The sequence below is a fragment of the Argiope bruennichi genome, chromosome 10 (assembly GCF_947563725.1).
Source record: "Argiope bruennichi chromosome 10, qqArgBrue1.1, whole genome shotgun sequence".
NCBI lineage: Eukaryota > Metazoa > Arthropoda > Arachnida > Araneae > Araneidae > Argiope > Argiope bruennichi.
Genome location: NC_079160.1, coordinates 44462038 through 44488588, shown reverse-complemented (window position 1 = coordinate 44488588; position 26551 = coordinate 44462038). Strand labels below are relative to the sequence as shown.

Below are 26551 nucleotides of genomic sequence, written 5' to 3'. Positions count from 1 at the left end.
TCGGCCACTTATAAGACCAGAAGGCTGCGCATGCGCAGAAAGGGAATGATTTATATTTGCCATAATTTCATAAGATAGATTCAGGCATTCCATGCGTGGCTATAAATTACCGTTTCAACATCCATGAATTTTTCTTTTTTGTTGAACATCATATTAAAATAATGGTTACTTACACAAAGAAATATGGTAAAATAAACAAAAGTTTAACATAACTAAATTAGGAAGACTATAGAAAAGAAATGGCAAATAAAATGAAAAAAAAACACAATCTTGCATTAGAAAGAACAGAGAGAAAAAGCTGTCTAAATTAATCTATGATTAGTGATTTTTTTTTCATGCCAAAAAACCGCCAAATTCTACAGACGCATGATCAATAAGAAAAAATACATTACTGCGGTATGTTGTTGTCCCATTGGGAGAATTACTTGCCATCGACCGAATAGCATTTTTGATTCTTTCTGCCCATGCGCTGCTTACTGGCCATCTTATAACTGGCCGAGTGTAAACCCGGCATAATAGAAAATATTAGGGGAAAAAAAGGGATTACTTTTCTGGGCGTTTTCTTTGGTATTTGGTCTGCACATTCGTTGTCCATAGGTCCGAGACTTTCTTTGAGTCTTCTCAATTCAATATACTTATTGAAAAGAAAAGAAGAGAGAAGAGAAAGAGATGAGAGAAAACTGCAGTGTTCATCCACAAAAGCAGTTATAATGTGCTCAAATATTTAAAAGAAGATGTTTTATTCATTTATCCTGAAATGAATGAAACATCTTCTCAACTTCATCCTATAAGTCTGTTTGAAATTCTAGACGCTATTTTTGATACGTTTCAAACTGTTTCTATGTTATAATACTTTTGTATGCCAGGTGTTATAACAGCTAACCTTATTTAAAATTCCAAATCTTAAAAGTCTTAAAAAGAAAGATTGTGTTTCATGGCAGATTCTTCGACTATTGGTTTGCCGTTGCTAATCTGAATGGCGTGAGCTTTGAGCCTTTCCAGGTGTAGACTGCCGTGATGCTTGATTTAAAATACATCTATAATAAATATCGTCTGCAAACTCTTATCAAACATTTTTACGATTTCTATGAACTTGGAACAACAGTCAGGAATTTATTTCCTTTTTTTCGTCTGAAAATAAATCTGTTTTTAAAGAGACAAGAACTTTTGCCATGTTTATTTTTTGAAATGGCGAATGTTATTGAACAAAGATTATGCGCTAAATTTTGTTTTCACATTGAAATGTATGCTATAAACGCATTTGAAATTTTGCAAAGAAAAAAAAATTTAAAAACAACAATATATGAATGACATGAGAAGTTTGTAGATGGTAGATCATCCGTTCGTAGAAAGTCCGCCACCTTTGTAAACCCTCCACTTCGATTACTTCGATATTGATAAGACAAAGAACTGGTTATTGGTTATAGACCTTTAGCATCAATTACATAAGTGATATCATTGAATAAATTTCTGTAAAATTTGGTTCTTGTCAAGTAACACTTAATTCAGTCATTCAGGTTGTGATGCATCACTTCTTGAGTTGCTTCAAAAATTCTGAATTTGTTCCAAAGACACACTCATACGAGTCAAGATATACTTTCTTAAACTGATACATTTCTAAAATGCATTATTATCGTTGATGAAGTTTAGATATTTATCTTTTACAGAAATAACTCAACAGTCAAGTGAATGAAAAAAGCTGAAGTAAAACCGGAAAGACCACCAAAATCTCTCAAAGATCAAAGTAATGGTGACTATTCTTTTTACTGTTTGATGTTGTGCATTATAAATTTTTACGACTGGCTAGGCAGTCCAAAAAGATTATTATTTGAATGTTTTGAATCGTTTACGTGAAACGATTTGTTGAACACAGTCTAAGATATCGCGAGAAATCTCCTGTTTGCATCACGATAATGCGCTTTCTCACAGTGCAAGTATTATGTTTGCAGAGATGAAATGCAAAAGGAGACGTCACCAAAAATTATATATGGAGAGGGGGTGAGTAATTTATTTAATGTCAGAGTTTAAATTTAAAAATAATGTTCTATTACTTATACTATATATATATATATATATATATATATATATATATATATATATATATATATAATTATTAATAGTTAAATACCATACACAATAAATAGTTTTCTTTACATTTAAAAACTCTACTAGATCTGTTCTCTCCTTTAAACTTACATCCCACACTTATATATTATTCTTGAGTTTCTAACCAAACATTAAACAAATAGGCTTCCTAAGCTCTTTATTCACCTGATATGTCACCATATGATTTTTTTTTATTTCCATGATTGAAACCGCCTCTTAATGGTTACCGTTTTGAATTCATTAATTCAATAAAAGAAAATTAATTACAAAATCTAATTGATCTTCTAAGAAATAAATTTATGGCATGTTATAATAACTGGAAGAAATGTTGACAGAAGTGCATTACAGTCAGAGATGATTACTTTGAAGGAAAAACAATAAACTTAGACTAATAAATTATCTTTTATTTTCTGTTATTATTCTGTGTACTTTTCGGCTATAGTAATATGATTATTAAAAAATAAAGGAATTTGAATCTGCTGATCGAAGCTCTCATAATATTTAAGATTTGTAAATAGCTGTTAGATTTACATATTATAAGAAATATTTTGCATGAATATGTCTTGAACCTTTTGATGTCTATTTAATTTCTAATTTATTTTTTCAAACTGCTGCAAAAGTTTGGTTTTGAATCGCTTCTATTCCCCGAAGGGTTCAACATCGCTCTCTGCAAAAAATGGTGAATTGAAGTCATGGTAAAGAGCTAACAATTAATTTCACTGTGAAATCATCGGCCTGAGTCAGACAAACTCATTTATTTATCACTTAAATACGAGGCATTTTTATTCCTGAGAATCCTATTTTGCATATTGCAAAATAGTGTCTTTTTTAGTACCTTTTTTTTTTTTGGCATCACTCACGAATGACTCCGTGACAATTATTATTATTTTTTTCTATTCACTTTTTCCTTTAAGTAGATAATTACATTAAAAAGCGAAATTAAGATTTTTTTATTTAATATTCTTAATATTTCTACAGGTTTCTTTTTAAAACAGTTAGAATTTTGTTACTAAGTATATATTTTGGGAATTATAATGAATTTTATATTTGCATTTACATACGTTTAAATGTCATTTTACATCTTTAGATGCTGTTTTCTCAAATTCTAATTACATCTTATCAATTCTAATTGAAATTGCATTAAAAAGCGAAATTAAGATAATTTTATTTAATATTCTTAATATTTCTACAGGTTTCTTTATAATACCGTTAGAATTTGGTTTCTAAGTTTATTTTTTGGGAAGTTATAATGAATTTTATATTTGCATTTACATACGTTTAAATGTCCTTTTACATCTTTAGATGCTGTTTTCTCAAATTCTAACCTTGGATAGAATTTTCTTATGAAAAACGTATAAATTAAAATCTTATGAATATTTTTTTATTCAAATTTGGTATAATAATTTCTCAATATATTCTGCGTTTCTTAACAGAAAATAAGTAATCTATTCATTTAGAAATATTTTATAATTGAATTAGTGCTTCGCATACTGAAAAAACGTGAAAAATTCCGGGTTATTTATCAATCGAACCTCAATAGTTAAAGAATGGACAGAAATACATCTTATTATTTAGTTCAGGAACTAAAAATATATTTCTTAAACTCCCTGCAAAATTTTGATCAAATCATTTAATAAATCTCTAAACTAAGAATTTTTTGGCTTTGTATTTCTTTTTAAACAAAAAAAAATCCCTTTTTTTCCAATTTTTAAAAAACTTTTGCTACTTAATTGGTACATTTTTGTTTTATACATGTTTTTTCTCTCTTTTTTATGCAAATATTCAAAAAGTATAACTATTTTCGAAGGTTTTAAAAGAAATTCATCCCGAATATAGTCGTATACCTTAATACATGCAATTAACATGCATACGTAGTAAACCGTATGCGAAATATTAACACTATAAAGATTTTCGAACATCTCAATAAAACTAGCTGCAAATGTTTTAGAACATAACATTCACTTTATGAAACCAATTACTAATAGTTTTACGAATTTTTTTTATGTGTGAATTGTTTATTAAATCAAACTAATCAAGAATGCAATTTTGCAACTAATAAATAAATGTATTCTTTGCCTTCATTAAGAACAGGATACCGGAATCAAAAATTATAAAAAGAATATTTCACTCGATGCTAGTACAAATTATATCAGGACATGGAAGATTTCCTAAATACTTCTATAGATTCGGAAAGATGCAAGACAACAATTGTATATGTGGAGAAATAGACTCAATTTTAACACAATATTACAATGCCCTGAAAATTTAAAAATATTTAAAAAAAATTATAGAAAATATTTCTAGCTTTTTACCAACAGTTTGAAGTTTCTTTGTTGGCCGTTGTTTTCCTATGCAAAAATTTGAATAATTAATGAGCATAACGACCAATCACAACAATCCCTGTTTAAACGGTTTAATTCTGTGGTAATGGGCTGACTAGCTGTAATGGAATAAAAAAAGAATACAAATTTACGATCTAACTGAGTTTAGTCGTAAAATTTGATATAAATAGAGAAGTCATTCTAAGTTTGAATGAAAGAAGAATTTTTAATTGCCCTTCGAACAAATTTCTAACTTTATCAGCTATATATAAAAAATAAAAATTTAAATCGATACAAAGTTGAACTAGAAAAATCTTTATTGCTCAGTTATTAAAGCGCCAAGGTTGGTAAAGATGTTCTTTCTTCTTTTTAAGTACCTCCACAAAAATTTCACATAAACAATTGGAGCGTAATAAAAGTTGCGTAAGATCACTCAGAATAAACAGTTCAGAATTCTGTTTGCATTTGAAGTTCTTTATTTTCTTCTCAAGTTACGAAAGCCGATTCAATATCAGAATTTTCATTCATGTTTCTTATAAATTAATATGTTTTGCAGCTTGCATTCAGTTAAGATGTCTTGATACAGTTACATGTCATGATACATGTATTTTTTTTTTCATTGTCTCCCATCTCTTTATTTAAGAATATTTGCCAAAGCTTCTCTTCATTTTATATTCAGTGGAAGTTATTTATTCTCGGTTTAGAACGACTTCAGTTTAAAATGATTACACTTTTATTAAATACTAGCCGCTTTTGGCGACCAGCCGGTTCGCCAATCTTAATGCCCATTAAAATTTTAATAATTAACTATTTTATGTAATTCCTACTTTAATAGATTCTTCATTAAAAGATTTTCACATTTCAATTCCCTCAGAATTATAAAGGCCTTCAGTCATAACGGAATCTGTATCTCTCCAATTTTCTGTTAGCTCCCGTAGAATTTATGCTTTAAATTAAAGTGGAAATGATTAATCTGCAATTTATATAATAATATTTTTTACTGAAACAAAGCATTTTTTTTTTTTTTTTTTTTTGTAATATGATTATTGAAAACAGAGACACTGGGGATTTAGACCTTATGGGCCCTAAAGAATATCTTTCTTAATTTATGTAATATCTCAAGAACTTGTCAACAAAATTTTTTCAGATTCATCTTGAGCAGGTATATAAATTAACAATGTTTAATTTTAAATGCATCAAACACTAAGAACATAAGCCGAATCGTTTAAAATAATCGGTCGAAAACCGGTTAAAAAAATTACTTAAAAAACGATTAACTTAAACTAACATAAATGCAATTTAATTACAAAAGCATACAACTAACCTAAAAATAATTTAAATCGAGTCCACTTCCGTTGAAATGTAAACAATCAGAATACAATGCGCATGCATGAATTTTCAACGCCAGTTACGGTAACGTAAATGCGTGAATTTTTCTACGCCAGTTGGGGTAACGCTATGTAGATTAGAAATTTTTAATTTCCTTTAATCTGTTTTATTTTAATTCAAAAGTACTTCAGAATGAATCTGAAATATCGATTCATTAACAATGTTTAATTTTAAATGCATAAAATATTAAGAAAATAAACAGAATCGTTTGAAATAATCGGCCGAAAGATGTTAGCCCTAGCCTCATTGCTGTTGGAAAAAAAACTGAAACCTTACTCATTTGGCGGTGGGGAAAATGAAAGGAATTTTTGGCGGGAAAGTTAGTTTTTAATTAATAATTAAAATTCTAATTAAAATTTCAAAAAAATGGACCCCAGGTGTACATTCCCGACCTCCAAGGTATACACGTACCACGTTGGTAGCTGTAGGTCAAATGGTCTTTTCTGTAGAGCGCCAACACACACACACACATTGAGCTTTATGTATAAGTATAGATATAGATATATTTCTTATTATATAAAAATCAATAAACAATATATATTTCTATAGGCTATAATTTTTTGCTTAGACAAAAACTAAAGTTTTCCAGGCCTGCTAACGTATTTGATTTTCATTGTGTATCCGCGACTGATGCTAACATGGAAACTGGACACCATAATTCAACTGGGAATCAACTGCAATACGCATCTTTCTGTTATAGTTTTCTCGAAACGATATAGAAAAATTTTAAAATTTAGACCGAAAATCATTTAACTATATTTAGAAAAGAAAGTGTGTCTGCGATGTCAAGACAAATCTACGGCGTTTAGAAAGGAAATATATGGTGCGCCATCATAAAACTGACTTGATAGCCTCGAAACCCAAATTTTAAAAATTATTGTAGATTTTTTTGTATCACTTGAGTATCGTTTGTGTCTTTAGACAGTATTTATTAACTTTAAAAAGTTATGGACAAAGTTCAACAAAATCTTGTAAATCATTATAATCAGCTTTTAATTTATCTTAAATTTCTATACGTTTAAAAAAATATATTTGCTATTTGTTTTAATATCTTGCCTTCCTATTAAATATTCAAAAGAATTTCAATTTTTGCCTAAAGCAACGTAGCATGATAATATTTTAAGTATGATTCATTTATCTTTATTTTATTATTTTCTCGTATACGAAGTATAGAGAAAGTATAGAAATCGTCAAAAAAAATTCAAACTCGAAATTTTGACGAATCTTTACGTTCCAGACATCCCGGAGTTCGGAAAACATATTTTTGGAAAATGTCCATCTGTCTGTGATACGAATAACTCTAAAATGCTTTGAGCTAATTGGATGAAATTTCATATAAAGGTTTGAAACCAAATTTGTAATTTTCTATCAGATTTTGAGCAAAATCCACTGGGAGTAAGTCCGACTGTTCGAATATAAATTAGAACGATAACTACAAAATGAAGAGAGCTAGATAGATACGATTTGGTGTACAAATTTAATATATTTAGTATAACGTCTATCAAATTTTGAGCGAAATCCAATAGAGGTTTGATCCTTCTGTACTTTCAGAAATATGTAAACGCAAAACTCAAAAATGCAATTTATCGAAATTGGTACGTGATTTTGTGACTTTAAGTGTAGTTTTATGTCAAATATTTACTTTAATTGGTTAGTCACACCAATTAAACACAAATTCGATTTTTGGATACTTTTGACGTCAAATCAGCCGCTAAGGATCACACGATAGATTCAGTAAAAATATTAAATTCAATCAAAATTTAAAATATTTCCTAATTATTGTATGCCAATGACATGAAAGGCACTAAGTTAATATCCTTATTAGAGAGTATGCGAGAAAGTTTTGGGGAGACAACTTCCTCTGGTTTTACTACAGCACTGATTTATATTTGCTTAAATTAATTTATGATTTTTCCTTTAAATAAAACCAACGCATTTTATTCAGTAAAAAGTGAACTTAGCTAAATTCGAATTTGCCTTGTGAGCAATGTATTAATAACCAACCCCAAGTTCCACAAATATTTAACATATTGTGTGAAAGCAGTTGCCAAGGCCCACCTCACCATTCCTCAGTCTACGAAATGTACAATAGAAGTTCTTAAGGTCACGTTCAAAAAGTACTCAAAAAGGAAAAGGAAGTATTTCATAACCCATTAATCATAACTTTTTATATTAATACCAGTGACTATTACAGACAGCTGTGAGTAATACATCGCATAAATATTTCACTTTAGTGGAGAAAAGAGAATCTGGCTGTTATAAAATATATTTAAGCGCTGAAACCTGGACTTTCAACAGGATATCATATAGATTTATTTTTCATTTTAAGGAATTTTTAGCATAAATTTTGATGGATTGACGCTTGAAATATCAAACTATTAAGACGTTGATAGTGGATATAAAGTTTTTTTAATGCTTTACTTGAATTAACAGAGTATAGTTATTATTTGTACCACAGTTAGGGCAGCGAGAGGTTGATGGTAAAAATAATATAAAAGACTTTTAAATTAATATGAGGAAATTACAAATAGTTTTAAAGTGTACGTACACACTTGGAGAATATTTTTTAATTTTAACTTTAAAAATCCAGTTTTTTCACAGTAGGTTATTAATGTATGTTTAAACTCATTTCAGTGAGTAAAACCATATTACACTAATTATTAATTAAATAAATAATATTTAATGAGCTAATTAGCCTATTTTTTGAAACAAGATATCTTAAATTCTAATTTGTACAGACACACAATTCTAGCTGGAAATGATGCCTAATATTAGTCTTCATGTTGTCTGCCTCAATCAGGTTATAAAAATATATAGTTTTTTTTAACCATTTTTTTTTTTTTTTTGATCAACGATGAATAGAAAAAGCGAGATTTTTTCTGTCATTTCAACTTTTAAACAACTATTAAAAATTTATTTCTATAAATATAACTTTGATCGAGGCACAAAACATCCGCTATTTCATACAGATTATTTTGATATATAAATAACTGTATTTGGTTCATTTCTTGTTGAGTTATGATTGTTTGAATGAAGCAACAGAGCGGAAAAATATCATTCTTCATAAAATGAGTTTTAAAAACACCGTAGCTAGAGTTTTTAATGAAAGCACCTCAAGAAAAATAATTATAACTCAAGAAATATTTGGAATATTGGCAACATCTTGGTATCGTTTGAAAGCTAAGTAATCAGAGAACATTATTAAGCAATAAAAAAATATTCGATATTTTGAACGATTTTCGAAGTTTCAAGTGTGTACATACGCCTTAAATAGTTATTTCGCATATACGAAATATACAGAGAAAATATTGTAATCGCCGAAAAAATTCGATATTTTGACGAATCTCCACTCTCAGACCAGGAATCCGTAACTTCATTATTGAAATTATATCGGTCTGCCTGTGAATGCAATATTTCAAAAACGCTTTGAGATATACAAATAAAATTTAGTATACGAATCGCATCTATAGATTTCTATTAAATTTTGAACGAAATCTATACAGAGAAAGTGTATCGGTCCGAGTAAAAAGCTAGATGAATAAAATTTGGTACACATGTTTAGCGTTTAAAGTGTCGATGTCTATCAGATTTGGAATAGGATCTGTCAATGTGTTGACTTTTTGTCGATTTGTACTTTCACAATCATGTAATAATTCAAAAAGCACTGATAATTTGGATATAATAAGGAATTTCAGATATAATTTCTTGTCTTTAAATGTAGTTTTGAGTCAAGTTCTGTTTCAATCAGTATTAATAAACGTGTCTAAAATACAAATTTGATTTTGGGTTGTTATTATCATATGCCGGGGATTAATCGCCGAAGTATTTAGTTTTAGTTATATTAACGTCCTGTTTTAAATCATGCTATGGCTATTTTGGGACGGACCTCGTCATTTTGAACCTCAGTCAGATGACGAGGGCCACACCTGAGATGGCACTCCCCTCTCCATACAACACCAGCGGGAGGACGTTTAGCCAGGACTGTTTAACGTACACCAGAACCGCTTACACGACGGTTCTTCGGTAGAATCGGGTTTCGAACCTGAAAACCTCCGAAGTTCTGAAGCTGAGACGTTACCACCAGGCCACCGTGACCTCTGATTAATCGCCGAAAACAATCACTAAAGATCACACGATAGATTCAGTAAAAATGCTAGAATTACTCCAAGGATCAATATTTCTAAATTATTATTTAACAATGCATGCAAAGCATTCGCAGTCTTACTGCAAGTTCACAATTTTAGATTGGAGAGACGGGGCATATGAGGGAGTATGCGAGAAAATTCTGAAGAGACAACTCCAACCGGTTTCGCTTTGTAATTATCTTGTTCACTTGCTCTCGGACAAATAGTCAGCTAAAGGGTGTTCCAAAATTAAAGCAAGATTTGAATTTGCCACCATTCGTGTAAAGGGTTGGTTACCCTATTAAAATAACCATTTGACAGCTGATAATTTAGAGTTAGTAAAAATAGAGCGTTACAGGATAGAAAAACGTGTTTTCATTGTTGAACAATATTTCAAAAACAATGAAAGTCTGGTAGCCATTGCTCCAAAATGTGAGAATTAGACCCCCTAGATCGTGTGATTTAACACCATGGGATTTCTTTTGATGGGGCTATTGGAAATCTAGGGCCTATGCCAACAAGCGAGCCTTGAAGGAAGAAATTCAACTCTGCATCAACGAAATTCAGCCACATTTATGCAAAGTAGTCACGGAAAATTTCGACAAAAGAGTGCGTATGTGACAGTAAAACCGTGAAGGCCTTTTCGCCTATATATTATTCCGTATATATCCCTATCCTTTGTATTTTACAATTCAATAAAAATTTAAAGGAAAAAAATTGTATTTTATTTAACTCGATTCTTGCTTTAACACGTTTTTATATTGTATAATGTGTGCTGAAAGCTTATAAGCCAGTTAACAGCTACGCTACCCGGGCAATTGCTCTTGTATTGTGGTCATGTTACTGGGCTGCGAATCAAAAGGTCCCAGGTTCTATCCACGCTCATCGCAAATTCGCCACATTGGTGACCTCGGGCGATGAACTTTCAACCTTCGTTCAACTGTTGTGGCGCCATCTACCGGCAACCAAAGTCGTCAGACTCACTTGAGGCAGTAATCAAAGTCCCCAGACTCACTTAGCGCAACAGCATCAGCTACCACACACGCTCGCCATAACGCTTCGCGCTACTCAAATGGGTACAGGCACATTAGGCTCAACAGCTAATAAATAATACATCCCCACTCAACAACCATATCGTTCGTCTCACCTCCGACTCACTGGAGGGAGAGTCTGTGGTGAAAGCTTATAAGCCAGTTAACAGCTACGCTATCCGGGGAATTGCTTTTGTATTGTGGTCATGTTACTGTGCTACGAACCACAAGGTCCCAGGTTCTATCCTCGCTCCATTCAATTCGCCATAAACGCACCATTTTTACTATCCCTAAACTATCAGCTGTTAAATGGGTTTTTTTATAGGTTTATCAACACTTCATTGCACGAATGGTGGCAAATTCAAATCTTGCGTTAATTTTGGAACACCCTTTAGATAGAATTCCCGTTATTGGATCCTGTCTGCAAAATTTAACAAATATCTACAAATACCATGCAAACACCATTTAGTGAGCCTTAATTGCCTATTTCAAAGCATTTTTGAGTTATCGTGTTAAAGAAAATCAGACATAATTCCAAATATGTTTTTTTCTTTTCTTTTCTTTTCTTTTTTTTTTCGGTTTCATAAAGGTTTGGAAATATGGAGATACATCATAGTCTAATGGATGAATTCTGCGATAGTTACATTTCTTTCTCTTAGTGTAATCTCGCATTTGAAAAAATCAGATTTAATTATTCTTTCTTCCCAAAAGTGAACAACAAACACAGTTACTTCAAATATCAGCATTTATCCATTTTTTTTTATCGAAAAATCAATATTATTTTTTTAAACAATACCGATGATTTTATGTATCAATTTATGTCTATATATTTTGCAATAAAATGTAGAAATAATTGACTCAATCTTTAAGAAAAACAAAAACTAACAAAGAGACAACATTTTACTTAATTCATTGAGCTAAAATTTTATTTTAAGGTTTTGTATATGCAAGTTTAAAACTAATATAATAAATGTCTTCTCTTTAAACTTCGAAAATCGTTCAAAATATCGATTTTTTTTTTATTGCTTAATAATGTTCTCTGATCCTTTAGCTTTCAAATGATACCAAGATGCTGTCAATATTCGAAATATTTCTCGAGTTATAATTATTTTTCTTGAGGTGCTTTCATTAAAAACTCTAGTTACGGTTTTTTTAAACTCATTTTATGAAGAATGATATTTTTCTACTATGTTGCTTCATTCAAACAATCATAACTCAACAAGAAATTAACCAAATGCAATTATTTATCTATCCAAATAATCTGTATGAAATAGCGGATGTTTTGTGCCTCAATCAAAGTTATATTTATAGAAATAAATTTTTAATAGCTATTTAAAAGTTAAAATGACAGAAAAATCTCACTTTTTCTATTCATCGTTGATGGAAAAATTTAAAAAAAAAAACTATATATTTTTATAACTTGATGGAGGCAGACAACATGAAGACTCATATTAGGCATCATTTCCAACTAGAATTGTGTGTCTGCATAAATTAGAATTTAAGATATTATGTTTCAAAAAAATATGCTCATTAGCTCATTAAATATTATTTAATTAATTAATAATGAGTGTAATATGGTTTTTTTCTCACTCAAATGAGCTCAAAGATATATTAATGACCTACTGTGGAAAAACTGGATTTTTAAAGTTAAAATTAAAAAGAAAATCTTCTAGTGTGTAGGTACACCTTAATGGAAAACGGCATGTCCTTCATTTCTTTCTTTCTACAAAACTATCTTATTTTATATTTTTAAAAAATGAATTCTGGGACATCGCACAAAAACATTATTTAGTTCAGTGAAATTCTAGAAAATGAAAATAACTTTAAGTTCTTTTTTTCTCTGCACATAAAAACAATAAGTTCTGAAAAATAAAGGAGCAAAGCCTATACTTTGTACCGAACACTCATTTCACAAGACTCTAAAGATAAGAGATTCACCTTTGGCGCAGAAGAGCTTTATATAAAGTGAATTTATTTTATACTATATGTAAACAGCCTCTTTTGATATAAAAAAAAGAACTTTGATTTTCGAAAGAGAACTGCAACACAACAATAGTTATTCAGAAAAAATATTTCAGCTTTCTTCGTACATTCCAAAAAGCATTTTCCCTTAATGCATCAGATATAGAATACCGAGAATATGCATAGAGTTCGATTTCGAACACTTTACTAGAGCTTTGAAGACAAAATTCCAAGTGGTTGTCAATAGCTCAAACGATAGGAAATAAAATATCGAAAGTACTACTTCTACAGTTTTTTCAGACGATCTTTTTTCTCAGTCGCCGGATTGTTTTTATTTTCTTTTCTTTTTGCGCTGCAGCTGAAATGATATTTTATTGCATTCTTTTTTTTTTTTCTTTTTTTTTTTTTTGCTTCAGTGGAAAATGAATATGAAATGAGAACTCATGCATTGATAAGAAGAAGAAAACTGTTTTTAAGGAATATAAAATGAATTAATTTTATTATGCCTGTATGTCTATCCGTCTAACTACCTGTGACAAAAAGAAAAGTAGAAAATTGTTGTTATATGGTAAATTGGTAGGTCAAATTTTGAACGAAATCCGTAGTCCGTCTGTCTGGTTATCCACATATTGTTAGGGCCGTGGTGGCCTGGTGGTAAGGTCTCGGCTTCGGAACTGGAGGGTTTCCAGTTCGAGACCCGATTCCACCGAAAAACCATCGTGTAAGGGGGTCTGTTGCACGTTTAATCCGTCCTGACCAAATGTCCTCCCGCTGGTGTGGTGTGGTGTGGAGAAGGGGTGCCAGCTCAGGTGTCGTCCTCGTCATCTGACCGCGGTTCAAAATGACGAGGTCCGTCCCAAAATAGCCCTAGTGTTGCTTCAAAAGGGACGTTAATATAACTAAACTAAACCACATATAATGAAGACGATAACTACAAAACAAAAAGTTCTAGATGTATAAAATTTGGTGCATAGATTAAACACCTAAAGTGTGGATACCTATCAGATTTTGACCGTTTGATTGACCATTATATCAGTCTGTACTTTCAAAAACATAAAAATGCGATAGGTGTAAAACGCAATGGCTTATATATATGAAATTTAATATGTCACTTTATGACTACAATTGTAGTTTTGTGTCAAATTTTGGTTTGAATCAGTGGGCAAAATGCGTCTAAAACTCAAATATCGACTTTAGGGTGCTCTTAACTTCAATCCAGGAATTAATCACTAAAACAAATCGCCAAGGATCACACGACAGATTCTGTAGAAAGGCCAGATTCCGCCAAAGATCTGTATTTCGTAACTGTCATTTACCAAAGTCATGCAAGTTTGCCTATCTGAGTGAAGTGTACCAGAGTGCTTGAACTCAAGTTTCTTAACCTCCGGACATAACATGTGAATAGAGTAATTGCACGGTAATGCGATTACTTAGTATGGTTGTGCAAGATAAATGTTGGAATACCTTATTAGTTAACAAATTACTAATAAACCGGAAAATAAACCCATGCAAGAGATCCACTGCCGTTCCACGTTCCTATAACAATTTTATACGGAAGTAGGAAAGGAAATAATGTCTTAATTTGAGAAAATTTTGAGGACACTACACTCCCAATGGATTTTTTTATAGCCATTACTATATTTTCTTTGTATGTATTTCATATATAAGAAAATAAAAATAAAAACAAATAATGAGCCATAAAGATTATCAGCATTCGTATAATGGAATTTCCGAAAAAATGGGGAAATTGTAGCACAAAGAAAATATACAGCCTTAAAAACAGTAATCGGAGAGTATAAAATGTGTCCTTTCTATCCGTTGGAGATTTCACTCACGGAGAAATGGTTATTAATAAAAGTAAAAAGCAAAATTACTGAGAGTAATTCTTAAATACAAGGAAGAATACTTAACATCATCTGGATGAAGCATTCAGAAAAGTTATTTGTGCAATCCATACGTCATTTTTAAGACCTATAATTTGGAGAGCATCTGGACTTAACTCTGTTATTTATGCTCTTGCTTTTATGACTAAATGATAAGCTTACCGCCCATGTACAGTAAAACGTCGGAAATGGGTTTTTAAATTTTTACATCATACTTAAGACCATTAAATTGGTATTACGATGTTGTGTTCCGTTTTAATGATTATTGAAGTAGTCGGATGGTAGTTGCAAGCAAAACAAAAAAAAAACTTTTGGCTATTATGAAATAAGTACTGCAAAATAGAATAATAAATATAAAAATATATAACAATGTCAAAATAAAGCAATTTTTTTATTTCAAATTTAACACTGGTAAAAGCATGCGATTGAATATTTTGAACGATGAATTTTAATTTCCTCATAGCATTAAACTCATTACAGTTAAAGTATCAAATTATATTTAAAAAATAAAATAAAGAAAAAAATTAGAATCTACTATCGCAAATTTCAAGTTAGCATCTAAGAACACTTTTTTAAGTCACGTGGTATCAATCCGACAGAAAAACATCAATGTTCTCACATACTGTATTATTAAGTGCAGCTGGTATCCGGCACGTTGCTGTCCCAGAAGAAAAAATCGTTTGAAATTTGAAATAGCCGTCTAATTTAATTGGAAATGATAGAAAGAATGATATTTATTTTCTTATCGGCAACGAATACATTCATTCAAATTGAATTATATATAAAGGAAAAGTACAAATAATGTTTGTTCTATTTTTTTTTTTTTTTACTTTATTATTCAAGTGCTTTAGGGTACACAATATTTTTTGCTTTTCCATCTTCTGCAAAAACAAATAAATATCGTAGCTGCTGACTTCAGAGCATCCAACCTACAACTGGCCACTTGAAAAACAGGGATTTTCTAGGTTCAAAGCAATAAGTTGGCAAAGTTTTATAGCCATCGGATGAAACAGTGTTCCAGCGCATCAAATACAGACAAACAAACTTAGATTATTATATATAAATTGCTGTTTATTGCAGCTCAGTCATGAATCAAATCAATAAAAAAAAAAACATTTTATTTCATTGTGATCTCGCACAAGGTCAAATAAAAAAAATTTAAAAAATACACAATCAAGTAAAAAAAAAAATCAAAAGTAAATCGTTATTTATTGATAAAAAAAAAAGAATTCTTCGAATCAAAATTATTTGTTCAACCTGACGAATCTACCATTAAAACATTAGTATTGGTGTGGAATTTGAAAGGAGATAAATTTACTTTTAAAGTTTCGGTAAATCTCCAGAAAGTTTACTACAAAAAAAAGAAATTTTATTTACTATTAGTCATCTCAGACGATCAGCTGTTCATCGAGAATATTGGTTTATATTAGATATCAGATAAATCATTTTTTTACTTTCTCTTGTACGTATATTAATCGTAAAGTATATTAATCTTAAAGTATATTAATCGTAAAAATTTCGAACTCGTTTTTTTTATGTATCTTCACGTTTTATAACTAACTGCCTGAGTTAGGAAAACATATTTGTGGAAAATGTCCGTCTGCATGTCTGTAGCAATAATGACTCAAAAGCGCTTTTAGCTAAATTGTTGAAATTAGGTATGTCGTCTTTACACCAAATTATGCAGATTTCTATCAAATTTTGAGTAAAATTTATTCTGAGGAAGTCTGGCTGTTCGAATATAAATAAACACACTAACTACAAAACGAAGAGAGCTAAATCGAGAAAGTAAAAACATTAAAACAAATATATTGAGCCAACTGAGGTAAAAATTTAAACGCCATGTGTTTGCACCAAACGATTTTTTTATAGCATTTGAATCAAACGATTTCTACTTTAAAAATAGCATTCAAAAAATTTAAAACAGAGCTGCTATTTTTATTCTTGGATGTTTTAATATTATTTATCTTAATTCAAGTAAACCGTCGATAACTGCATTAGCTTAATGTAATTAAAGAAAAAAATTCATTTCTTTCAAAGGTGCATAAAAACTCTATTAGTGAAGCGTATTTCGAAGGAATCGAAACATCCATAATGACTTTCCGGCAATCCAATGAATAGTATAGTATTTTTTACTTGATTTAGTATTATAGGTAATAATATAATCAAATTAATTGGTTTAGAAATTTTGAATGCAGCAGCTAAATTAGGAGATAAAGTAACACATTAGAATTAATATCTATCTCGAATCGAACATCTATTTCATTCTAGAGTGCAGCAGAATTAAACTAAAATAAACTGATTGAAAGATATGACAAAAAAATTTATTTATATCTCATTGATTTTACCCATGAAGGAAGTATATGTAGAACTGATTGAAAGACGAGCAATACAGGGTGTTCATTAATTATTGTCGGGGCTTCCGTACCACATAATTTTCGAATAAAAAATATTACGCAAAAGCCGATTACGTATTCGTAAATTACAACTCAAAGAATTTTATTGATTCTTTGAGTTGTACTTTACGAATACATAATTCTTTGAGTTGTAATTTACGTATTCATAATTCTTTGAGTTGTAATTTACGAATACGTAATTCTTTGAGTTGTAATTTAAGTATTCATAATTCTTTGAGTTGTAATTTACGAATACGTAATCGGTTTTTGCGTAATATTTTTTATTCGAAAATTATATGGTACGGAAACCCCGACAATAATTAATGAACACCCTATATTTGGCAAATACAAAAGAATTAAAATTTAATATAAGAACATAAAAATAGAATTTTTCATAAAGTTTCGGAGCAAATATTAATAAATTCAGCTTGACCATTAAAAAGATCCGGTAACTTTAATTCTCTGGGAGTTATCTGAACATTATTTTTTTCTTTATTTCAACAAGAAAAACTGATGAAAATTGGAAATCGATGTAAATATTGATACCTTCGACTAAAATCCTATGTTGATTCGTCAAAACTTTCAAAAAAAAATATCAATGAATTTTTAAAATTGGATGGATTGGAGGAAAAATTTGATTGTCTAAACTGTGAAACTTCAATTAGGCCGTGAAAACCATGATTGAACAGATTTTTATATTCAAAGTCTCACAAATAAGCATTTTGGGCGTCCTTTTTTTTTTCCAACCAATTCAAACCAAAATTTAATACTGAACTACAAGTTTAGTGTCAAGATCTCGTACCAAATTTCACTCACGTAATTCTAAGCGTTATTGAGTTATCATTTAAATGCATGAGCAAGTACAGACAGACGGTCAATTCCTTGAAAGATTTTCTTGGAATTTGATACAGATTAATACTTTAAATACTAAACGTATGCATCAAATTTTCTCCCTCTGTCCCATTACGTTTTCTAGTTGTCGTATTTACTTGCTGTCAGACAGACAGAAAGGCAAATTTCTTCTGTATGATTTACGATTAAAATCCGAAAGAATTCTTCAAATTTGGTGTAAAGATCGCTTGTCAAATTTCATCATTCGAACTCACAGCGTTTTTAACCCTTTCTAGGGCCGTGGGAAGTATGCCTCCCACCAAATTTATCAATCTTTGTATGAATTTATGTAGGTTGGCATAAGTTCTGAGAAAATTTTTTTAGAAAGGCAGAAACTTAGATGCTTTAGTTCTTTATCTTACATAAAATGATGTGTCTTGATTTGTCACTTAATTATTAATTAACCAAATTAATTAATTAATCAAATTAAATTCATCTAATAAGCTAAATGAATTCCTTTTCTTATTCTAATTTCAAACCTAAAAATATTTTAACATAATATGACTAGAAAAAAATGGCCCTTTAAAGGGTTAAGTAATGGTATTCAGAGACAGACAGGTAGACAGATATCATTCCATTTTTAGGGGGGAGGGACTGAGGGAGGTATAAAAAGTAGAAATCTGTCGAAATCTCAAGATCTAATCTTTTGATAATCTCTTTCTCTTTGTATATTTCGGATACGAAAAAGTAAAAAAGAATTTTCAGTCTATCAGTCTCAATATTTGAGCAGGAAAAGGCTCAAAATAATAAAAAAGTAACTCCAATCACATGAGAAAATGCTTAAAAAATTGAAAATTTAATAATTGTTATCAAAATATACTATTTGTCAAAAAAATTAATATTCTTGTATTAGAGTGCTAAATAGATGAAAATATCTCCTAAAACAAAAAACAAATTAATAAGAAAAGTTAATATAAGCAAAAAGCATAAAAATAGAATCAAGAAAGAAATTATGAATCCTGCCTGAAGTTTTTCTCAAGGGTCTCACCTCAGGCAGGGTTTCAAACCAGGGATTTTTTCTGTGAGGGGTCTGACTTTCATCCAACAATATTGACCCCTCGTGACCCGAATATCTCCCTCTTAAATCAAAAATATGTATTTAATTCTATTCATGATGTAGGTTAATTTTTTTATCTGCCACTGGTAACTAGCTGTTGGCTTACAAAATTGTCAGCATTAATTTAATAACATCAACCAATTTTGATGAACTGCAATTTATCATAACAAAAGAAATTTTTATCTTATATTTACACAATAAACTTATAGCATTCTGACTACTTTGTTATGTTTGAAAGAATAAAATTGGTGATTTGCTTTGGTTGTTAAAGCTGAAGATTTTGACAAAGTTTCCTCTTGCAATATCTCTGAACGCGGGGGAGGGTAGGGGTGGGACCGGCTACCATTAATGACGTATCTAAGGGATCATGAGTCTTCATACTAAAATGTAGCTACTTGACTCTGTCGTAAGCTTTTCACCCTATGAAGAATATTTAACTAAATAGTCTTTCTTTTTTAAATTTCTTGTAAATTTGGAAAGGGTACAGGCGACCATTAATACATATCTAAAGGTCATAAATTTTCATACAAATCAAAAATTAGCGAAATTGGATCTGTGGTTGCGAATTGGGGGATTGATAACTCATCAACATCAAATCAAACATCGATTTAATTTTAGTAATAATGCTAATTAGTAATAAAAAAAGAAATTCGATCAAACGATTTGGGGATAATTGAGCTCCGTAATTATTAAAATATATTACCTTTTCCTAATTATCTCAAATATATAAATTTTAATCTAAAATCTTGGAATCAAAACATAAATCGTAAAAGGGTGAAGCGATGATATAAATATTTTAAATCAGTCGCATAAATTTAGTACCATTCATAATTTTAAAGAATGTTTATTATGATATTCGTTGGGGCTTGTTTTTCTACTAAATATCCAGCTTTTCACATTTTTTTTTCCCCTAAACAACAAATTTTTGAAAAAATACTTTCTAATTTTTTTTATTACTATATTTCGTAATTTATCATTTCATTAAATCAAAAAATTGGAATATATTTTTAAAAAATGCACTGGCAGAATGCTAACTAGTAATCAATCAATATTAAATTAAATTAAATAATTTGGTGATAACTGAGTTCTATGATTACTAAAATATTATATTTACTTTAGAAATACACACAAACGGGCGGAATTTCAGAACTATAACACTTCAACAAATGAGAGAAAAATCAATTGTAAAATTTCATCTTTATAGGCATAAAATTTGCTAATATGAAAAAAAAAAGTTTAGGAATATGTCAAAATAAAATATCACTTTTAAATAAGTAAATATAAATTAATAACACAACGGAAATTTCTATATTAAGTACTTTAAAATTTCTTGTAATGAATGCCAAGATCAACAAATATATTTATAAAGAGGAGTATTTACTAAACTAAAATAAAAAATAATTGCAAAACGCGAAAAAAATACCAGGTTTATAAAAGAAATATATATATTCAACAATTACCTGTAAAGTAAATTGTTTCCCAAAAATTCCTCGTTATGCGCAGAGAATGTAGAGCAAATGATTCCATTAATCTCAAAAGCACTTAAAACAAAAAATATTTTTTTTGCTGAAATGCAAAAATATTAAAGGCAAGCATGTAAAAATAAGGAAGTTATTCCACAATATTTTTCCTATCTTGGTTCCTTTATCGAAATAATAATACAATTAATCTATATTTTCTGATATGATTTAATTCACGAGTCTGAAATTTACGATAAGCCTTTGAAAAATAAAAAACACGGACACGATAGCACGTGCATTGAGATCAGATGTTCCTTTTCCGATCCTTTTCTACATATTAATACATTCTTTTATTAACTGATTCAATGAAATTGTCAGTCTTGATAAACAAATAAGTGTATCTTGTCTTCGAATTCGAAAGTGAAAGCAAATTATTTGTTTCTTAACCCTTTAAAGGGCCATTTTTTTTTAGTCATATTAAGTTAAAATATTTTTGGGCTTGAAATTAGAATAAGAAAAGGAATTCATTTAGCTTATTAGATAAATTTAATTTGACTAATTAATTAATTTGGTTAATTAATAATTAAGTAACAAATCAAGACACATCATTTTGAACTGAAGCATCTAAGTTTCTGACTTACTGAAACAATTTGTTAGAACTTATGCCAACCTACATAATTTCATACAAAGATTGATAAATTTGGTGTGAAGCATACTTCCCACGGCCCTAGAAAGTGTTAAATAATGTTATCAGGTCGCATCAATAAAAGTCTTGGCGTTTAAATTTGCTGCCTGCCTTTGGCGACCAACTGTTCATTCATCATAATAATATTAATTTAATCATGCCTGCCAATTTTGGAGAAGTATATCATAACACAAAAAAAAATTGAAAGTATAAATAACGAACAAGATTAGTTTCCCCGCAGCTTTCTCCCATACGTCTAACAAATGTATTTGTTTATCGTTAATCATATGCTATTAGCAAACAATAATCACGGAAGAGCCCGTTTAAGAGCAATCTTTAGCAATTTTTTTGTCGCTGGAATGCGTTTAATGCACAAGTGTCAGAAAACCGATTGTTTATTTTGGATGCCTTTTATTCAACCGAATAAAATCAAAATTAGACTCATAACTATAATTTTAGTCACAAAAATCAATTAAATTTTATATATTAAAGTCATTGCTTTTTTGAGTTAGTGCATCACATATTATAATGTAAGCACAGACCAATTAACGTTCAACCGTTTAACGTACATCGTTCCAAATTTGATACGTATCTGTACTTTAGAAATTAAATTTGTGTATCAAATTTTTTCCTCTGTTCAACGTTTTGTAGTTATCGCGTTAAAGTGTAATTCTACACGTTAACGCGTTCAACAGATAAGAAAAATGACACAACTGACCTTTTTGTATCATTTTTGGTGTCTTCCGCATCTTTCGATTAAACCACCGTCATAAAAAAATTTTTTAGAATATCTTTTTATATAATCAATGAATTGTCAGACCAGGTCGAAGTGTTCAAATAGAAAATTCATCTTTTTCCAACAGATAGTTAAGGTAGGTGATTTCGTTGAAAATACATTTTTTTTTTACATAAATCTGAATGTTTTTATTTAATATTAATATTTGAATAGTTTTCTTTATAAATTCGTTTGATTTTTCTTTAACTTATTTTTGGGGGAAGTTACACTGATTTTTATACTTCCATTTATATACGTTTTAATGCCTTTTTTACAAATTTGAACGTTATTTTTTTTTTCAATTTCTTTCCTTTGTTTATATTTTCTTATAAAAAACCCTCATATTAAAATCTAATGAATATTTTTTTTGATAAAAATTCCGTATAATAATTTCTCAATATGTTCTGCAAATCCTGAACAAGATAATAAGTAATCTATTTCATTTATAAATATTCTATAGTTGCTTTAATGCTTCACAGTGTGAAAAAAAAATGGAAATTTCGTGTTATTTATCAAACGAACGCCTATATTTAAAGAGTGAATAGAAATACAGCTTATTTGTTAGTTCAAGAACTAAGTAATATATTTGTTAAGCTATTTGCATAGTTTTAATAAATCATTTGATTAACGTTTAATCTAAAAGATTTTTGCTTTATACCTCTTTTAAAAAAAGCCCTTTTTTCCAATTTATTTTTAAAAAATTGTCATATAACTGACATATTTTAGTTTCATTCTTTTTTTTCCAATATTTTATATACAAAAATTAAAAAATATAACTAGTTTAGACTTTTTTTTATCCGAACTCTTTTTTTTTTTTTTTCTTTCATCCCTAATTTTGTAACATACCTAAAAGGGAAAAGCATTGCTAAGTAATGCTCTTTATCATACCATCAGTCTAGCTTAGGAAAATTAAGCGATTATATACTACGCCGACTGAGTAGGAAAACATTCTCAAGTCTAGTATAAATTATAAGCATAAATTCTAGTATAAATTCTCAATTATAAATTAATCAAAATAATCTTTCTGATTAAAAATACTTTCAGCTCTGACTGATGTTAGGTTTCCAAACCAAGAATGTGGACTTGGACAACTAAGTCATGAACGACGAGAGAACTAATTCTTACTTTCGACTGATAACATTGAACCAACAGACATAAACAAATAAGCATCTCTGATTGGTCAGTTTAGTTTAGTTTAATTATATTACCTCCCCGTTTTAAAGAAACACTAAGGACATTTTGGGACGGTCCTTGAATTAGACGGTAATTTTGAACCATGATTAGATGATGTGGACGACACCTGAGCAGTCACCTCCTCTCCATACTTTCGCCCCACACCAGCGTGAGGGCATTTCGCCCCGACTGATTTAATGTGCCCCTTGATTGGTCAGAAAAAAGTATAAAGCATTAGGAGATAGCAAAGTTCAATCTCTGGGATTTATGGATGCATTTTTTCACTATTGTAAATTGCACTTTTAAGCGATTGAAGCCGTTACGGTTACAGCGAAACCGCTGAAATGTAAAAGATCATAATGAAAATATTCGCAGTCTATACTAATTTGAAGACTAATTGCATCGAAATTTCAATAGTACTAGAAACATGTCCATCAACTAAACAGTAGAGTGGCTTTGATATCACTTACAATTAAACAGAGTTATTTAGGTTCAAATCCTATAATTTTTTCTTATTCAGCGATAAAAACGATAATATTGGATCATTTCTGCCTAATATTGCTGAAAAATAAATTAAGCTGCCGTAATCTGTTGTTTGAAGCGTTAGGAAATCAAAGGTACCGACAGCAATATATAAAAAGATTCCAAAAGACATTTGGGATCAAAATTCAATAAACTTTATGGAACTAAAATTCATATATTCATTAAAGCTGCTGCCAATTTTCCTACCGAAAAAAGCCGTATAATAAAATAAAATTAAGTTTAAATTAATTAATATAAATGGAGAAAGAAGAAATCTCCCAAAAGTTGAGCAAAATGATAGAAAGGTAATAATTTTTGAATTCATGACTGGACAGATGATTTTGAAGAGCTATATTATTTTAAGTAGTTAGCTGGTAAAATACAGATATTGTCCATTAGCAGCTCATTTTGTGATTTTTTTAGCTTATCTACAGCAGCTGTTCCCTTGAATCTTTTATGGTGGAAAAATGGGATGATAGATAGTTCAACAAAATGAAACAATATTACTCATCCATAATTCGATCAATATCATTTATTTATCCATAAAGATTTCAATATTCTTCATATAAATGGTAAAATTCTTCGAAAATTATATTGTTGATACTTTTTTTAAGTTAACAATATCGTTTAAACTTTTAAGAATTTGCAACCTTTCCTCGAAATAGTTGACAATTTGATTAATATACGTTTGCCAAAGTGAATTTTTTGGTCAGATTTTTTTCGCCAAATATAACATTTATTACAACCTTAAAAACTATTATTCACAACATCTTGTTGCCATCCAAAATGGCGAACTTTTGACAAGTTTTTGAAAGAGTATTATAACTTTGTCAAGTTTGGCGGTGAACCGGACACTAGTCGTAAGTATTAATCAAACGTTTTATGTCTGCCTAGTTCTTTAGGTAAATTTAGCAATTTAAAATAAGTGTTCAAGTTCTATTTCTTCAAAACTTTTACTAAGATGCTTGTTCCGAATTAAATGAATTATTATAATCTTAAAATAAATCTTTGTCCATCTCTATCAATCCAATTCATGTTTACACATTTGATTATTTCTGCTACCAGTTTAATTCAAATCATGTGATTCAAATTATCCAAATTGTTCCCTCATAATTTAACGATTATTTTTTTAAAGAAATAGCAATTAATACCGTGGCGCCATCTGTGGAGAATGGATGAAATTGAAGTATCTTGTTTAACGATGCAGAATATACGTTATACATAAGAGTTTCTTTTTTCTGCGTTTGTGGGAAATAAAAAATCATATTGAAATGAATTGATTGTATGAAAATATTTCTTTATTTTTAACATGATAAAATATAGTACTATGTTCTAAAATTTGTTATAATGAGACTTCATTCATCGAATGTTTTTAATGAGAATTCGTTAGGAATTCGAATTTTACTTTGTTTCATTAACTTGTTATCAACTTAATGTTAAAATATCATATATTATTCCACGTTTTCGATTTATCACATCCACAAAGAAGGAAAAATTCATTGTTGTGTAATATATTCACTAAATAAATGCAATGAATAAATAATCTCTCTAAAAATAATCTTTCAATATGTTAACTATATTATATTCAAAGTTCTATTTATTAATATTACTTGTTTAGTCAAATTTTTAATTAATAAAAAATAACGATAATTATAAACAATTTATTTTTTATTTATCTTTATATATTATTTAATGAAATTGATTTTAAAAATATATTTAAACCATTTTTGGTTTAAAAATTATCGTTTGCTCCTATTGCACTTATTTTAAAAACCCAATTTTTTTAGTTAAAAATTTTGAATAGATCGAATCAGTTTGGAACTGTCAAATTATCTAAATTCCATTTTATTATAATGTATTTTATTTTTAAAAAATGTCCTAAGATTGAACATAAAACAACTCTTCTTTGAATTAAGTGCATTTTCGTATGCATAAAGCTAAAGTTGAAAATTTTCAAAGTTTTACAATGAGAAAATATTTCTTATTTTCGTTTTGAAATGTTTGTATCAAAGTGAATATCTTCTTTGAAATCGTTTGATCTTAGTTTCTGATGTAGGTTAAAAAAAAGAAAAAATTTCTGCGTCATAAGAAAAACTGAATGCATGACCTTCAAACTGATAAGATTAAGTCTCGCAAAAGGATTTCTGAAGACAATCCAAAATCTTTTCAGACATATCAAGCAAATTACATAACTTTTCTTGGCATTGTGATTTTTTTTCTTTGTTTATTTTGAATCGAGACAATTTAAATGCGCTAGCTCTGCCTATTTTTATTTTTATTTTTATAAATAATAAGAGAATAGCTAAAACTTTCTCACTTAAATTTGTATAAGAATTCCTGATCTATTCATTATTTTAAATTAAGAGATAATTAAGGAACAAAAAAATTTTTATGTATTCATTTTTTTAAACAAATCACATCTCATCAAAGAACGCTTTTTCTTCTTTATCAATTCAGAATGTTTTAAATTACCTTGCACTTATGGATCAATTCAGAAATTTCGAAAATTTTCAGATTGTTCCAGTTATATATGATTTCAGAACAAAAAAAGTATAATCGAAAAGACAGTTAGTTAATGAAGAACAGTGGCAACTGAAAGACAATTAATTTATAAAGAACATTAGAATTTGAAAGACAATTAGTTTATAAAGATCAGTTGAATTTGAAAAACAATTAATTTATAAAGATCAATAAAATTTGCAAAACAATTAGTTTTTGAAGATCAGTAACAACTGATTAGTTATAAGTTTATGAAAATACATAAAATTTGAAAGTC

General features: G+C 29.3%; 1 protein-coding gene across 2 annotated transcripts in view; it reads right to left on the bottom strand.

Annotated features, from left to right (window-relative positions):
• Nucleotides 1-20746, bottom strand: part of LOC129989278 (uncharacterized) — a 55392-nt gene extending 34646 nt beyond the window's left edge. Inside the window, exon 1 of one of the 2 annotated variants that reach the window (XM_056097702.1) lies at nt 20621-20746. Coding sequence is in view for 1 of the 2 variants with exons in the window: in XM_056097700.1 (XP_055953675.1) it covers nt 548-595 (48 nt within the window). In the remaining variant the exon portion in view is untranslated. Of the gene's footprint in view, nt 1-547; nt 623-20620 lie in introns of those variants that run through there. The other variant, XM_056097700.1, reaches the window with a different exon arrangement.
• Nucleotides 20747-26551: the final 5805 nt, after the last annotated feature.